This window comes from Mesoplodon bidens (assembly GCF_964165515.1).
Source record: "Mesoplodon bidens genome assembly, chromosome: 5".
NCBI lineage: Eukaryota > Metazoa > Chordata > Mammalia > Artiodactyla > Ziphiidae > Mesoplodon > Mesoplodon bidens.
This window is the reverse complement of record NC_138161.1, coordinates 90254121-90273113: the sequence shown is the minus strand read 5'-3', so window position 1 is coordinate 90273113 and position 18993 is coordinate 90254121. Positions and strand designations below refer to the sequence as shown.

The 18993-nt window shown below is 32.8% G+C and overlaps 1 protein-coding gene across 4 annotated transcripts in view; it reads right to left on the bottom strand.

Moving 5' to 3' along the window:
- Window positions 1-18993, bottom strand: part of NLGN1 (neuroligin 1) — a 739588-nt gene that overhangs the window by 489058 nt on the left and 231537 nt on the right. For 3 of the 4 annotated variants that reach the window (XM_081235545.1, XM_081235547.1, XM_081235546.1), the window contains one exon: window positions 11271-11423. In XM_081235545.1, the coding sequence (XP_081091671.1) occupies window positions 11271-11423 (153 nt within the window). Of the gene's footprint in view, window positions 1-11270; window positions 11424-17142; window positions 17203-18993 lie in introns of all 4 variants that reach the window. The other variant, XM_081235548.1, reaches the window with a different exon arrangement.

Genomic DNA, 18993 nt, shown 5'->3' with positions numbered 1-18993 from the left:
GATAGGTAAAGTATCAAAAGGCAAAGTTAAAGAAATTACAAAATATTTTTCCTTTTGTTTCCCTTTGTCTTTACAAAAGAGAAACCCTAAGCTGAGTTCAAAACATTTATAGATTTCATAGCCCATTACACGTATAAAGTCAATAGTTATCCTTTCTGCCACATTGTATATATTTTAACTCAAAAAGTGGTGTTTTAACACTGTTTCTTTGTTTGTTTGTTTGTTTTGCGGTACGCGGGCCTCTCACTGTTGTGGCCTCTCCCATTGCGGAGCACAGGCTCCGGGCGCGCAGGTTCAGCGGCCATGGCTCACGGGCCCAGCCGCTCCATGGCATGTGAGATCTTCCTGGACCGGGGCACGAACCTGTGTCCCCTGCATCGGCAGGCGGACTCTCAACCATTGCGCACCAGGGAAGCCCTTAACACTGTTTTTAAGTTTATCTATTTCTCTTACCCCGTGCTAAGCAGGAAACAGAATACTGTAAATATTAAATGCATGGTAAATGCAGAAATCACTAATCAGTTTAAAATAAATTACAGCTTTCTTGCATTACCGTTCCAGTACACAGGGTGTTTCTCCAGAGGATCCAGGGGCTTTTCTTGCCACTGCTACTGGGGGCAAAATATTGCTACCATTAACAAGATCTAACCTCATTTACGTGCGACTAGGCATGAGGCCTGTGTATGGACATGGTTAGTACTCTTTACTATCCACATCCTCCACCAGCAACCACTATTTCCACCTGCTCTGTGTCCTAAGACATGTATATCCTGAGAAGAGGACACAGTGAATTAATTTGCATGCTTATTAATGGCTTTTGAATTATATATGCAGAGTACTCTACTCATCTTAAGGAAACTGGAAAACCAGATAACATACAGTGTTTATTTCTAGTTTGGGTTGCAAGGCAGCTACTGTATTAAGCAGTTAATAGATGCATTCTGCATGCTAAAGTGAAGGTTATAGAAGCAGAAAGAAGAGATAGATCAATCTGGCCTGGGTTAGTTTTGCAGAAGGTAGGGTGATAGCTGAGTCTTGGAGACGGGGCAAAAAGTGGCAAGTAAGTGGTTGGAAATGATCCAGGTAGGCTGTGAAGAAGTCATTCTGGATTGTGTGGAAGGAACTTTCCAGAAATGAATAGAAGATACAGTTTGCTAAGATGAAGAGCAACATACTTTAGCAGATCTGGAATGGCAGGAAAAATCTGGAATGGATCCCAGGATTGATGAAAACCATTTAGAGACGTAGACCAGAGGAATATAAAACAAAACAAAACAGAACAAACAACAACAACGAAAACAACCAAACTGATACTCTCCTGTATTTTTAAGGTATTTTGCCTCCTTGTGGTGTGGAATGAAATGACACACACATTTGAGTCTAGAGGCTGGAAGGTCAGCTAGAAGGCCTGTTAACCCAAGGTGAACAGTTAGTAGCAATAGAAATAGAAGGGAGGAAGCAAATATAAGTAATTAAAAAAATTTTAAACTCTGCCAATTAAAAATAGGAAGACAAAGGAAAAGGAGCAAAATTTGAATGTTTATGAAGTAGTTCAAGGAAAGACTTTAGAAAGAAAAAGAGAAAGACCTCATGAGATGTCCTGGCAGATGAAATTGCAGTACGTGTTTAAGACAAAGTAGTGAAAGTGAGTGTGGGATATCAAGGACTATGGCACTAGGTCATGGGAAGCTGGGGGAGTCCTGCCTTGGTCTGATATTAAGGACTCATCAGAGGGAGGAAAGGATCATTTGAAAGCAAACCAAACTTAAAAGCAAATTCCAAGCCCTCATTGTTTGTTTGGAACAAAGAGGAAAAACTGATGCTGGATGAAGAAGAGACCCATATCTCTGTTTAATAATAATAATTAAAAAATCAGTAATGGGACTAACTTACTAGTTTGCATAGATCATCTCAGGGATATAAGGCAGGTGAGGGAGGACATCTTCAATTGTCTCTGAAAAGTATTACTGTTGTGCTCTCAAATTATAGATCCAATAGCTAAGAGCTAGTCCTCCCCTGGGATTCTTTCCCTGTGTATTTGTATTTCACAAACCAATTTTGCTCACTTAATTCTGATAGAGAACTTTGCCTGGTTGATTGTGGGTGGTCTGCTTGTTTGTTTGGATTTTTGCATTTTTACCCCAGCTGCTTGTTTAAATGACTTTTTTGCTTCTAATTATCTTACATCTTTTAAAATTATTTCAAAATATTTATCTATTTTTTAATATTTAACTGCGTAAATGCATGGAGAAAAACAAAAACTAAAAACTACAACTGTGCTGGCATGAAAGGTACATAGAGACCTTTCCTAAAGTTCTCAGTCTACATTTCGCCACAAATATTCTTTTTCTTAACAGTCTATTCTTTTTGGAAATACAACTGATCAAAATTTGTGCTAATAGTTTTGTTTATTTGTTTAATGGAAATCTTTTTACTCACTGTGAGGTTCAGAAAGGAAGGACTGGGTCTGATCTTTTTTCAACATTGTGAGCACAGACCCCCAGCTACCAGGAACCAATCGTGGGCATATATTAAATGTTTGTGGAATTAATGAGTGAATAAGTGAATTAAGATGGTGGCCTCTACTCTGAAAAGGAAACAAAATATATTTTTGTTCATGTATTGGTGAGTTGCAGTCCTCTTGAGTGCCTGAAAGTTGTTGTTCAATTCTGGCCCCAGAAGAACACCTTGACTAGAAATGAGGGAAATGTTTCTTCTATGTTCTAGGCCTTATTCAAAATCACTGATCTTAATGAAATCTTAAACCACAGACGTCCAACTTTGTCTTAGAATTGAAAAAAAAAAGTCTCTTTTTTAGGACAACCCAGAGCTTAAATGAGGCCATATTAATAACACAGAAACTCAAATAAGAAGACATCATAATACAGTAATTTATTACAGTTTTTTATATTGGCCAGTCTCTGGAATAATACTGATCATATTGATTCATACTCCTCAAAGCAGGAATTCAGTAGAGCTCTCCAGAATGATGGTTTGATTCTTTCCATTATCAAAAAAAGGAGGGAAAAGCAGCAAAACCCCTGTGTTGCTCTTTGTATAAAAGACAGATTCCCATACTCACCTGAGTCAGGCAGTGCCCAGCTTATCCCTCGATCCTCTATGAGAGAAATATCTGTCTCATTCACTGACTTTACCAAGCATCTCACCCTAATGAGGCACAAGCCACGATTTTTTTGTATCCATAGCAGAATGTCAACTTTGATCAAGGTCTAGGCCTACTCAACACACTTTTTAAAATGCAAATCTAATCATTTCACTTATCTGCTCAATGCCCTATCATTGTTTCTCATTGTTCTTAGAATTCCTAAATCTTTAATGAGATGCTGTGTGGCCTGCTGCCTGTTTTCAACCTTACTTGACACTACTCACCCCTTACTCAAAGCATTCCAGCTGGCTTTGCTCATCTCTTTCAACATGCCAAGCCGCTCTCTTCCCCTGGCTTTCACCCAGACTTTTTCTCTGCTTCAAATCTGGCCTCCTTCACTCCATGACCACATCAAATCAACACCTAGTGACTCTTCAGATCCACTTTAAACTTATTTAACAAATATTTTCTGAGCGAATACCATGTGCCAGGGACTACTTTAGGCTTTAGAGAGCTAGACAATAATAAAACAAAAAAAGCATCCAAATATAAATAGGAAGTAATTGGGTATGATCAATGTAATAGAGAGGATTTTAAAAGGTAGATGACTTGTAACATGATGGCTCTTTTTAGATTGGATGAACATGGACAGTCTCTCTGAGAAGAATACATTTAAACCAAATCAGAAGAATAAGGAACTGGACCCACAAAGATCTGGGGCAGAGGGAAGAGCAAGTTTGAAATCCCTAAAATGGGAATGAGTTTGGTGTGTATGAAGAATAAAAAATGGCTTGCATAGAGAGGAAGAGCATTTTCAGACAAACTAAGAGATACAGGTACAAGAGGTACAGGTACTGAGAGATACAGATACCTATTCATGCAGGGTTTTGTGAGACAGGGCAGGGAAGGAGTTTGGATTTTATTCTCAGTGAACAGTCAGGAAGCCAGTGGAGGGTATAAGCAGAAAAGTGAGCTGGTATAATTTATGGTTTAAAAAGATAATTTGATTTTGCTGTGTGGAGAATGAATTACAGGTAGGGAGCAAAAGTGAAAGAGATAAATAATGTAAGAGGTTCAAGGAGAACTGGCTTCGTTTGGCAGAGGGGAAAATGGAAAGGAGACAGACCCAGGGTATACGCTGGAACAATTCAATAAGAGAAGCTGATGAATTGTATGTTCAGCCTAAAGGAAAGACAAATCGGAAAAAATGTTTAGAGGCGTTGCTTGATCGTCCAGATGGATGGCAGTGCCAATGCCATCAGTGCAGTGATGTGCCCAAGAGAACACTGTCTGGGTTAGAATTCTGGCTCCACCACTTAACACTGACCATATGACTGTGAATAAGTTACTTAACCTCTCTACTTATTTGTTTCTGTGTTTATAAAATCGGGAAAATAACAACCCTACCTCATAAGCTTACTGTGGGAATTTAATAATGTAATCCTTGGACTCCCCAATGGGGAGCCAAAAAAAATGTCACCTATACAAACTGCCCAAACAGCTTTTGGAATATGTTCTCAATGAATGTGCCTGTGACTGTTATTACTGTTGTTGCAAGTATTATTATAACCTAGATGTGGAAGACAATGAAATATGCAGACCTGAGAAAATCAACATATTTTAGCCATTAAGCTTGAGATATTCATTAGTCATTAGAGATGTTTGTAGGCAGAAATACATAAGTCTGATGCTCCAAGGAATAGTCAGTCCTGAAGATATAGTTTGGAAGTCACTTATTTACAGATGGCATTTAGAGCCATGCATAAATTCCCCTAGGGAGATATGGTAGAGAGAGAAGAAAGGGAGCCAAAATTTCTGCTTAGTGGCACTTCGACATGTAGATATCAGGGTAAGAGAGGAGGAGCTAGCAAAGGAGGCCGAGAAGGAGCAGACCGTGAGGCAGGAGGAAACCCTGGTGTGATGCCAAGAAACAAGCATGACCAAAAGGGACTGCTTAACTGTGTCCTGTGCTATGGAGAGATGAAATAAGATGAGAATGGAGAAGTGACCAATGGAACCGACAATCTCGAAGCCCCAGGGAGTCTCAACAAAGTCTTTACTTTTCAGTAAAGTATAAGAAAGGGAAACCTGAATGTCACCTCCCCTGGGAAACCTTTTCCGAGTGTGTAGAATAGATTAGCTGCCTTCTCACTACACTTATCGTTTCTCTAGGTAATTATAAAGTCAACTTTGCACTAAATCATTATCTATGTAAAGGACATAATTTTTGTAATGATTCATTTATTTTATATATTCCCCAATAGCTAGTAATCTACTGGACAGCAGAGATCACATCCATCTTGTTTTTCACAATATGCTCAATTTGTATAGAATTAATGAATGGCTGAATTAATCAATTAATGAATGTTACTACATGACTGTACCTAAAACACATTTTTTTTTGTTTTTTAAACTAACTTCTTTTAACTAACACTCACTCTAACCAACATGCTTACTTTCAGGTTTTCTCTGTTTTGGGCATAACTAAATAATTGCTTTTATTGCAACCTACCATTTTGGAGAGAAAAAGTAGAATAAAAATAATGGACACTCTGCTTTGCACTGTACCATTATCTATCTAAAGTTTCTATTTTTCCAAAGGACAAACAACATCTCTACTCCAGGAGATCATTTTAGCACTCAGTTTAAAATTGATTACCATCCAGCCCTTATTAAAACTCAGTTGACACAACTGGTATTTAAGAGAAGAAATCTATGGACTCAGTTAACTGTCATTGCTCTAAATTGTTTTTTAGCTCTATCCTATTATAAGTGAATTCTTACTTGAACTGTATTTGGTTACCTCTTTGCTGAAATGACACCATAGAAGCTGTGGTCATTTATTATTATGTCTTTGGCTTTTACAGAGGGTTAATACATAATCATATGCTTGAGAATATTTCTGCATCTTCTAATGACATAAAGACTATCACACGATTCCTATATTTTTCTTGGTGTTCCAACTAAAAACAACTCATGATAAATTTCTCTGTACTATAGTCTGAAAAAAAAACTTTGTGTATTTTTTATAAAATATAGATATATATGTTTCCTTTATCTGATAATAACCATTATGAAATTCAATCCATTATCCTTTTTACCTTGCTTCTAGGAAATTGGGATATACATTTATGTTCAATTCCAGTATATATTCATAGTCTAAGTTTCTGCCTCTTTCTTTATACTATGGGTATTCATATTCAATATGATTTTAGCGACCTATTTATATGTGTGTGCTTGTCACAAATTACATCCACTTTTTTGAAGTAGAAAGAGTATGAATAAATAAAAATAAAAAAGAATTTCCTTCTCTCTCCTCTTTAGTTAATCCCATAGATAGTCCATCCTTCATGGTTTTGCTCAAATACTACCAAGTTCATGAGACATTTTTGACTCTTCAAGTACAGACTGATTCCCTCTCCCACCTCCTAAGAACACATTTGGATGATAGTGGGTTATTATCATATTATAAAATTTAATAATTGATTATATATTACTCTCAAATATAAGGTCACATTTAGAGTTGTTTTTTTGCTTTAGGATTTAGAGCCAAACAAATAAAAACAATGCAAGAAAAAGAAAAATAATGACAAAACATTGTGCCACTTGAGAAATGAATATGCTTTTCTTTTTAAATCTTAACTACCTAGATTTTACCAAATCTCCTTTCTGCTAGACTGCTCAGATTCAAATAAGAATTTTGATCACTGCATTCATATTGACCCATGTGATATTCTATGCTTCCTTTCTTTCTTTGTTGTTCTGATTTTTTTTATATATCAAGTGACCATGTACATACAAATCAATAATAAATATATATTATTATGAAGTACAATATCAATTATTATTCTCTATTGAGTGCTTGTTTTCCCCCTCAATTAGATTGAAAACTCTTTAAAGATAAGGACTGTATTGTTCTTACTTTTTATCCTGCATAGAAGATGTACAGTTCTGCAAACAAGTGTTATATATTTGATGACTGACCACATCAAAGTTATATTTATTTCTGTCATTTGTCTGATAATACTTGAAGCATTATTATTGCATAGACATTATAGTTTATAAGAATTAACAGGTCTCACAACCATTTCTAATAGAATAAATATAAATTTAGTTGTTCATTAAAATTGATACACACTAACGTTAATGAAAGCTTGTTTTAAATGGTTTAGCCTCACATGGCATTATGAAGTTAGCTAAATGTAATTCTTCAAATGTAACTAGTAAGTAAACTAGCACTCTATTATTTTTTCCATAGATGGGTAGTAGAGACATAAGATTACTAAGTAAAATATTTAATTAGACCCTTTACTAAAAATTTGCCAAATATCCAGAGATATCAGTAGTTCTGAAATCTTTGAGAATTTTTTCTAATATAAATCACATGTGCTTGAATTATGAATGCATATTTGTCTCTAAAATATCCATAGCAAAATCAAAGTATCTTATTAAATTTCCATCAGATAAAAATCTTATGTTTGCCTAAGGTAGATCTCCACAAAGATACTTTTTTAAAATTTTTCTCTAAAAAATAACATAAATTTATTCTAAATTTTGAGAGGGGGCTGAAACACATTTTTAACACTAAATTAGTTAATGTGTTTTTTCATTTTTAATATTTGAAAATATATGTGGATAGTTTCTATTTTCAAATACGTTTACTGTATAATACCTCATCTTAATAGTGAAGAATTTATTTCATATTCTCTTTCAATGCTTGTCCATAAGTACATATGTTTACCCTATTTACAGTAAAAATATTTAATACTATTTTCCTCTCTTGAGACCACCTAATCAAAGCATTTCTCACTGTTTCCAACACAATAATTTTTATTTTAACTATATACCAGAACATTAAAAAATAACTCTATTAATAATTATTTTAAATACATTTTAAAGGACTTTTATATAACATGTATTAGATAACCAAGGACAAAGAGTTAAAACTGGCTGAGTATAAAGAATGTATATAACCAAAAGTGAAAGAAAGTCTAAATGTTTACTAAAAGAAGTGTGAGGCTGAATGAGATATGATTATGGAGAACTCTAAAATGAAACTGGGGAAGAGAGGTTAGCAGGCAGAATCCATTATCCCCTAGCCTTTTTTTTTTCCAAACTTATTGCAGTTTTTCTTACCACCAATAGCATTTTCAATGCAATGATATTGATAGTCTGTGTTACCACTTCAAAGGAAACCACAAAAGTGTCTTGGTTGAGAAACTAACTCCAACCTGTTCCTAGCTTCTTCAAAACAATGCTATCATAGGAGGTATTTTTTTTCTTCTGTGCTAATTCTTCTTTGTAATGAACAAAATATGTTTTTAACATTAAATACTTTAAACTGGAAATTTGGCTGCTAGATAGCTGTATGAAGTTTTTTACTGAAACATTATCACCTTTTTAGTTGTTGCTAAAACAAAGAAACTTGTAATATTTTTCCTCTGGTATGGCAAATTCAAATCAAAATGAATTATATTATCTGTTTCAGACATCCTGATATTTCCTGGCAGTCAGCTGACAGTAAGTCTCTTGATTAGCCAATTTGTACATTGGACCCCGAAATTCATTTCCTTAACACCAAAACATCCAAATTAAAACACAGCTCAGGATTTCCTCTGACATGGGATCAAATCTTATTTTCTACTTAAAGTACAAAACTCTTCCAAGTGCCAACTAAACAGCAATACTTTTGGATCCCACACCCAAGAAACCTTGGCTTACCTTGTTACTGTTAGACAAAGTATTAACAACAACAACTAAAACCCTACAGTCTTTATTGTTGCAGTTCTCCTGGCAGATCAGCTGTTGAGCTGGTTGTGGTATACCACACAGGCAAAGTGTGCTGAAACAAATGTTATGATAACTTATTCTTCATGAATTAATTCATTTAAATACATTTTCACAAGGCCCAACACATATTTTAGGAAGTGACCAGAATACATATGTTCCCGAACTAATGTCCCAAAACTCACCTAAGAATGTTTCACTAACAAAGTGTTGTACTTTATTATGTTGAGAGGAGGTCTATAAAGGACAGCTGATTCTTAGTGGTGATTATTAGTTTACGACATCTTTAAGAGGAACAAAGGAGCCAACTAAAGGTTAAATCCTAAACTGCAGTAGAGCCAGAACAAATTTTCACCATTGGAAAAATCTTCCATCATCAGCACCAACACTGACTGCCATTATACAAACCAAGTTCTTCATTTTTTAGCTGGTTAATCTTTTGTCCTGAAATCCAATTATTCAGAGTATGGCAATTAAAGTTAGGATATGAACATGAATATAGGATTCAAATTGGATCAAAGTCAGGTCCTCATCAGTTCTGAGTACATTTTTTAAAATGGGCAAAGCTTATACCAACATAACACAGTTTATTTTATGGTATCTTACTGTATGTGAGTACAACCAGTAACAGAGTGAGGCAACATAAGGGGTGGCCAAAAGACTTTTTAAAAATAAAATCAGTGTATATGACTTTATGGATGTTCAAGTCCTTAAAAATACTGTTACCACAATTTGGCATCTAATTTGAAATTTTCAATTGGAAAACTAGTCACTGCATCAGGATTTTCAATTTAAGAAATTCACAAAAATATGAGAATAATAATTGCTAAAAACAACTAAGCTATAAACAATACCATGATTAAAGTTAAATGCATTAAAGATAGTGCAGATCCTCACATTCAAATCTTGCCTAAGAAACAGATGACAACACTATGATATTTAAGATTAATTTAAGAAGATTATTATTAACATCTCTTTATATATATTCTAATATAGAGAGTTTTCATTGGTGGGAAGTCATTCATCCCTGTGCAGTGAAATTATAAGAATAACTGAAGCAATGCATGATTAGACATGGTGGGGAAACTAATGCTTACTTGAACAATGGTACAGAAATACTTTATATCTACATTGACAGAGTGTATCTATTATATATTCCACCATACTCCAAATTCAAAATAGAAAACTAGAAAAAGATCAAGGACTCACTTTGCTTTGTTAACATATCTCCTTCCCCAAGACACACAAACTTGATTGACAAAAATCATTCCTTTTTATATTTTGAGATTGGTATAAACACAGATTATGATTACATAGAAGGGATTAGAATAGTAAAAACTAACACTGAAGAGAAAAATAAACTGATTCTCAATGGCTAAAATAAATTATATTAACAATTATTATAAAGGAGAATATAATTCAAATATTTTTTTCAAAATATTTCAGAGTAAAGAATGAGTGAGGTATCTTTTTGTGCCCAAATAACACAAATGATAACTTTTAAGTGCATAATAAGGGACAAGACTTTGATCAATTAAGATTAAAAAAAAACTTTTGTAATGAATTGTACTCTTAGCAAATACCTTTAACTAAAATACCACAGATAAAGGTGTCTTATTAAATGATATAGTTATATTTCTCACCAAATTGTGACAATACTATAAAAAATAAACTTATACAAGTAGAATAGCAAGTTTATGCCTATATCAGAGTACTTAAAAATTTATTTTAAATAATATTGTTCTATACTTTTCTTCAAAATGAAAGATCACTAGTTTGATTTTGTTTTACATGTATATACATTATTGAGTTGAACTCTTTGACACTTTATGAAATCAATGCATGTTTTGCAAATCAAATAATTCAATCAAAATACATTTAAACAAAATATTTCTAATTATATTTGATAAATTTAAGAAACAAACAAACAAACCTATACAGAAATGGCAATCATTCCCCAAAGCTAGTCCATACACATATTCTTGAAGAGAATAAAAACTTATTTCTACATTCACGTCAAACCTCAGGCAATTTTATAGCACTGTAAAAAAGAAAAGTAGAAGAGAGAAAAATCTGCCCAGGGACTAATCCTTCTTAAGAAAGGCCCTGCCATTGTTGCCTTTCACATTTCTATAAAGCCAAGCTAAGAAGAGCACTCCATAACAATGTGAATAATTTCATTACCTTTTATATTAAATATTAAAACCAACCCTAGCTGTCTTTTGTCAAGTAATCTATGAATATTTATAGAATTTATTGAAAATATCAAAAATGTTGCTTCAAAATCAACAAGCATAAAACAATGAGTGGAGCAAAGCAAAACAAAACTATCACATATTTCATGGATTGATGGGGGGAAAAAAAAGAAATTTCTTACCGAGTACCCCAAGTCGATAGTTGACTGTGATGACGATCACATTGCCATAACTTGCCAAGACACTCCCATCATATAAATTTCCAGTCCCTTCCATATATGAGCCACCATGGATATACACCATCACTGGTTTGGGACCCCCACTGTCCCGAATATCTGAAAAACAAATGGTTGGCAATTGTTTTTATCCTCAACACGCATAATGAAACAGAGAATACATTTACCATTTTAGGGACAAGAGGGAAAGATTTTAACACAGTTCTTTAAATCGCTGTCTTTGTTAAAGTGTTTCTTAAGCAACTTATATTAAGATCTATTGCAGAAAATAGCAATAGATATCCATTGTTTTCTACCTAAAATTTTGTTAAATATTATAAACTGAATTACAAAACTTGGACAAATTGGAAGTAGGTGTGAATTTGAGTGTTTTTTTTATTGATTCCTGATGTGACAGTAGAATCAAAAGAAATAATAGAATGATAATGATTCTTAAAACTTGATTTTACAAATGTTATAGCTTTCATATGGAATTTATGAACCATAAACTAAGTACAATGGTATCACTGCTACTATGAATAAAACACTGTTTTCCATTTCTTAATTACTGTAAAGATATGTACTGAATGCATCATAATTACATGGAATAACTTATGCTCCAATTTGAGAACATAATTACAACACTGTGCTATAGAAGTTGCAAGAAGTTTCATTTAACTATTCAAGTACTCTCAGATGAATGTTTAGGCAATAGAGTCCAAACATCTATATTTCTGTCTTTGTTACATTTAGGGGACTTTCATTTAAATGATATTTTTCAGTTCAGTCTAGGTCATCTGCTCATTCCAATTACCCTTACCCTTCAGAAGAAGAAAACAGACTAACATATTTTTTACCCTCTTTTTGTAACTATTCTACTCTTCTTAGCCCCACTTTGGCTCTAAGGTTTTGTCATACAGACATGAGACAGAATACAGCTAAATCCAAGCATAAAATGCCAAAGTTTAGGGTGATGTTAAAGTGATTTCTACAGCTCTAAATTTTAATCAAATGTATGTGCTTTTCTAAGATACTTTACCCCGATTATGCAGTTTCAACAAGGGTCTAGAAATAATATATAAGGGAAACACAGGATAATTATAATTGGTATTAAAAGATACTAAGTTCTATAGATAAAAATGCTAAGCAGTATATTGGTGAACATGATTTTAACTATTATGTAGATTGAAGTATTATATGTGTACATATATCTATATGATTATGAATATAAACATACCTAAAACATTACCATTAGATAATGGTCGATGATCTCTTCTGCCCACAATTGAAACAAAATTACATCGTGTATTATCTTTCTTTTATGACAATATTAAAAGTGTCATTTAAAAGTATGGCTTTGTCCCTTTGCTTTTGATATTTTTTATCAGACAAATCTCCTACATCATAACAATTGAGGTTTCAACTTTCAGAATGGACTAACATGATATAAACTCATTGAAAAAACTGGTGATAATTTAGAGGCGCTTTACATTTCTTGTAAAAAAGATGACTAGTGTAAATGCTTCAATTTTTCTACTATAATAATAAAGTGATTTCTTTCAATTAAAATCATTTTAAGATCAGGAATTGTAGCTCAACTTGTTTGTCCAGATTTTCAAGTTGGGGAAATAGCTAACTGCAGAATTTAGGACTTTGAAAAAAGGCTACTTTATGTTTGACTTAATATTTAATATCAGTGTATAAATTTATCAAAATCTCCCCCTCTCCCTGTGAGGGTGTACTTGAGAAGAATGTCTTATTTTTTAAATGGTGAGATGAGGATACTTTGACATTCACCAGACTCAGCTACATTTAGTGAAAAAAAAACTAAATTTATTTTCTCCTTAAATCGTTGGGAGGGAAAATGATATTCACTCATTTGTAAGATCTGGGGGCTTGTGGAGATGTTAAGCTTACAGAAAGAAAACAATTCTTCTGAAATTGTCAAACTCTCCTCCTTAAATGCCTGTTCGCTGCACACAGTTTTAGCGTGTTTTTCTAGTATGGCTGGCACTGAAAAAGCAATAATAAATTATTAAACTGAAGCCATTAACTGACTATTCACAGCAGACTCTGGGCTCTTCTAATTGTATGCTTCGAGGTAGCACAGAGGGAGGCTGTTTCAGAATTCTTCTTTAATTAAAATTACATAGAATTACAAAGCACCAACTGTGAACAGTAATGAAATCTTGGTAGAATCGTTCTGTTCACCTGGAAAACAATGCAGGCACACATTGGGAAAACCTGCCATATTTTATACCTAATAACAGAATGAAGTGGACTTTGTCAGGAAACACTGAAAATACGATAATAGATGCTAGGAGCAATTTTGAGTGGTATATCTCTATTTTTCTTTGAAAATTACACTTGAAAGATTACTGATTGTTTGGGCTGATTCTAATTTCCAATTTGTCTTCCCAAACTTCTCAATGATTTCAACTTTGCCTAAGAACTTAGTGTGTCCAGCAGTTCTTTTCCAGAAAGTTTTATAAAATTCTAATGCTGTGTTCTGAACAGTATTTCTTTTTGCTTGAAGTAACCCTTAAGTTAATGCTATATGGTGTATTAATTGCCAAAATAGGTACAATTTTTGTACATAACAACTCAATATTGCTAATAAATCTTGGAAAATGCCATATTTATATTACAGAGAAATTAGAATTATTTTATAATGTTTTATCAGAGTGGTCAACCTTAGACTTTACTTTTGATAGTGTTTTATCATAAATTCTATCTTAGACTTTACTTTTCCTCATAGTCTACAGGTCATTTTTGATGTAAATATAATAGTAAATTGTTTAAATATGATAAATATAATAACATAATAATATAACAATAAATGTAAATAGTTTAAATTATATCTCTATTTACTTTGATTTTAAAAAGAACCAGACCTCTATAAGTGAAACTGATATATCAGATAGCCTACCATTGAATGCTATCTGCTAATGACATCATTTTAATAATAAAATTTGGGGTGGTCACTATGTCTTAGTTGAAATATATTAGAGGTAGTAGCTTATAATGAATTTATTAGAGCCATGTTGTCCTTCTAAACCTTGTCTCATATTTTCCCTTAGAAATAAAGTAGATTTTGCCTAAGATATCTGACTTTGCCTAAACTAGCTGCTACTTACCTTACTAAAATCAAAAGAATACCCAAAGACTAAAACACTAGTTCAGGTTTAGTAAAACTACAAATATTCCTAAAGAATGTTTATATTTTCTGTTATTTACAATGTTTTAAAGCTTTGCTAAGCATCTAAATCTCAGAAAAATGTGGGAAGATAAAAGAGAAATACTAAATTAATGATTATTTTTCTTCTAAAATTTTTATGGTAAGAAAGTATTTAAGATTTTCAAGTTAAAAAATAATAAACTGGAATCTGAGTAGACATCTTGATTTTTAATTTTAGTAACTATTTTATCTTTCTGATAAACCAAAAATTTAAGCCAGTGTAGCAAGTGCCAACAGCTCTAGAGCAGTTAATGTGGATTTATTTTTGCCTGACAACCAATGTTTGAAGTCATAATTCCCTTTAATAGTCCTAGTGAATTCATGTGCCAAATGTTCATTGCAGCACTGTTTACAGTGGCCAGGTCATGGGGGCAACCTAGATGCCTGTCGACAGACGAATGGATGGGGGAAATGTGGTACATATATACAATGGAATATTACTCGTCCATGGAAAGGAATGAGATTGGGTCATTTGTAGAGATGTGGTGGATCTGGAGACTGTCATGCAGGGTGGGGTGGGTCAGAGAGAGAAAAACGAATATCGTGTATTGACACATATATGTGGAACCTAGAAAAATGGTACAGATGAACCTGTTTTCAGGGCAGAAATGGAGACACACATGTAGAGAACAAACATATGTACATCGAGGGGGGAAAGTGGTGGGGCGGGAGTGGTGGTGGTGGGATGAATTGGGAGATTGGGATTGACATGTATACACTATATGTATAAAATGGATAACTAACAAGAACTTGCTGTATAAAAAAATAAAACAAAATTCAAAAAAAATAGCCCTAGTGAATAATTATTAGTCACATAACTCCTTAAACATGTTTACTGGTTTCTCTTTCCTTAAAGGACTCATGAAGTTTTTAATTGCCCATAATTTTGAGTTTTGGAGCATTTAACGGTTTTAAAATTGTGGGGTATTGCCTCAGTTAAATCTTTCCCTGATACATTTAAAGATATTTCAAGATTTTTTTTGCCCCCTACTCATTTGATGAACCTCAGCTACTATTCAGGACCAACAAGAGAATATAGAATTGTTGGATGAATCTGCATTTGTTAAACTGGACTTACGATCAAAAGTACAATTTTTAGTTAAAAAATATACAAAAGTCTACAAGAGCAACTTTTAAAAAGCTCTATATAGGATAGAAAATTGCATTTGAATATTGAAAAATTAAGGTATTCCCAGCACAGTTTAAAAAATTAAATATCTCTTAAATTCCCAAAATAAATTGGTAGAAATCTAGGATTTTGCTTTGACCCAGTTTTAATCACTTCAGATTAGTCTTTTTGAAACTATGGAAAAAGCCAAAAAATATGCAGCTCTTATGATTATTATTAAAATTTGATACAATTGTGTTTGGCCTAAAAGTGGCAAAAATAATGGCAAAAACACAAATGAGAATTAGAAGTAAAGAACAGTTTATTAAATATATATCTCAATGAAAACAGTTAAGGATGCATTCATTCATAGTTGTACCTCATGGAACTAGCATGTCTACTGACCTGCTTGTGGATTATTTTATTTTGGAAAATCTTTCTTACCATATTATTAATATCTTTATGAGATCTAATTGCTAGGGTTCTGGGAACTATTTTTAAGCCTGAGATTACATTAATTATCTCTATAAGAATCATAACTAGGATGGTATTTAAAAAAAGAACTAATTGGAGCCAAAACGAACTGAAAGAATCAATGGCCCTCTCTAAACAGTCCATTTAATACCAGGTAAAGGTACACAATGGAATGAGAAATGTCAAATCAATCTAGTGAGTACTTACATTTACAGAGGATGTTAGAATTGTATGTCATAAGAAAGTTGGAAAGAGAAAAGAATTTTGTTATTAGTACAGTAGGAAAAACATTATTACTTATAGTTGGCAACAACTTGAAATTCAGAATATTTTCATTTGCCAATCTCAAAATTACGTGCCTTTGAAATTAAGGGATATCCATCTAATCTTCTCAGAGTACTTAAGTGGTTGCATAATGTTTACTACAGTTATCTAAATAGGTGTAATATCCTTCATACCTATATGATTTCGTTTATTTATGTGATATTTAAGCACATCAACAGAAAACAGTATTTTTTTAATCTAAATTATATTGCTCAAGAAACACTTTATATCAGCCTTTAGCTTGTCCTTCATTTTATTGGGTGTGGGTTTTTTAAAACAAATATCAAATGTAAAAATGAAACATTTTGATATTGGGTAAAATATTTACATAGATTAGAAAACATGCAAAATGGGTACAGAGGGACTACAGGGGAGAGATTGTTAGTTCAGGGAATATGGACAAGTTTCAGTCAAAACGTGGGATGAAACATATCAAAAGTCAGTTCAAGAAAACAAAAAAATGCCCCCTTTTTAAAAGGTTGTAATGGTTGGCATCAAAAGCAAAACTTAACACTCATTTTTTAAAAAATTAAAAATGTGTATTTATATGTAACAACAAGCAAGAAGACAAAACACATCAAAAATGGGAATTAAAAACAACTCTTCAAAAAAAGACAAGAAGTAAAAAAATAGAAAGGGGTGGAAAAAGTGATTGAGGCCCTTGTCATGCAAATAGATTTGGTGGAAAAAAATACCTTCATCTTCTTCACCGTCATTATCACCTAAATCATCTGTCTGTTTCTTTGTAAGGGGACCTAGGATTGAGAACGGAGAAATGGAGGGGGGAAAAAAAAAGACAATTCAAGAATAAACAAGACTGAGGGGAAAAAATAAATGTAAATACCAAAATTCTCAAGGATATTTCCAAAAAAGAGTGGGAAAGTGGTTACATCATTTTAAGAAAAAAAAAAACACTTTCCCTAAAATATCTCATAGAAGATTTGGTTTGTGAATATATCCAGAATAAAAAATACGTTATGGTTTGAAACTCAAGTCATAAGCAAAGGAAATGATTTTTTTTTAAATACCCACTGCATACAAAAAAAGTAAACAGTTTTATTAGATGAAAGAACTTAATTTATTCAGTGTCTTTTCTAATTTGAATTGGAGACAACAATAAAGAAAGTAGGCCAAACTCATTCTTTAATTTGGGACAGTATAATAGCATTAGGGAAAACAGATACGAAAAATTTTAGGTTTCTTTTTTCTTCTGGTTTTTTTTGGTAAAAGCATTAACACTTAGGTCTTATACATTTTTATATCATACATTTTTCAAAACTGTGACTTTTTAAAATTACTTGTCATTATACAAATATTTCCCCATGTGTTCTCATTAAATATTGACCATGGATTTAAGAAATTTCAACTTGCACAAGTGTATGAATAAATAATCTCATCACTTGGTAGAGCAAATGTACCACTGTAGAAGTTGTTTAGCAATTAAGGTAGTTACAGAGTCAGGGCTTATATTTCATAATCAATTTAGAAATATAATGGAATTATGCCCTAGTGCAATTCCATGCCCAGTATAATTATTTATAATGGGATCATATTTTAGGATAATAATTGTATTAAAATACTGTGAATGTTTAATAAATGTTTTATTATTCTTAACAACACTAATTTGCTAAGAATAAAGGCACACACAAAAGGGGAAGTCACAGGCCATATGAAAGTAATTTTAAGTGTCACATGATTGACATATTCAGTACAAAAAAGCAGGTGAAGCCCTACATTTCTTTTTGTTTCCACAACCATTTAATTTTTATGGCATTTCATAATCCTCATGCAAAAAGCAATCATTACAAACACATAACACTCAAGTTAAAAGACAGACAACCACATAACGGTAAGCAAGAGAATTTTGTCATGCATAAAATAATAGTTATAGAAAAAAGAAGAAAAAAAAAAGAGGGCTGAAAGTCATATGTTGATTTCAATAATATAAATAGTAAAGAAGCAGGCATTAACTCTAAGCACACTTCATAGGGAAGGATTGTTAAACATTTTGAGAAAGATTTCTAAGTCTTTTCAGCGATTACTATGCATTATGTTTGTAATTCAAAACTATACCTAATATCACAGTCTTCAAAGAATTAAAGAACACCATCCCAGAAAACAGAAGGAAAAAATGAGATATAAGTGAGTTTCATCAGCTCAGAGAGACAGCCTTGAAAAATAGTAATAACTGGCAAAGATCTAAAGATTGGAAATGGAGAAATTGATGATGTAACTGAAGGGACCCATTGACTACATGATTGTAAGGTCATAGTTTCAAGGCCATTCCAAATACGGACAGAGGAGCTGTACACAGTAAGTTAAATGATATATTTCACAGTCCTGCAAGCAATCATTCCATTAAGAAAAAACCTAGATGAAAGCAATAGTTTATAATTAGCACTCAGTTGCAAGTTCACAGAAATCTACATGTCTTGAATATGACCCTGTTTAAATGCAGAAAGTATCCTCAGTATTATTTAATGTTCATGCAACAATGTTGCTGCATTTCTGAAAAATAAAAGAAATTTAAATTTAAATTTAAAAAT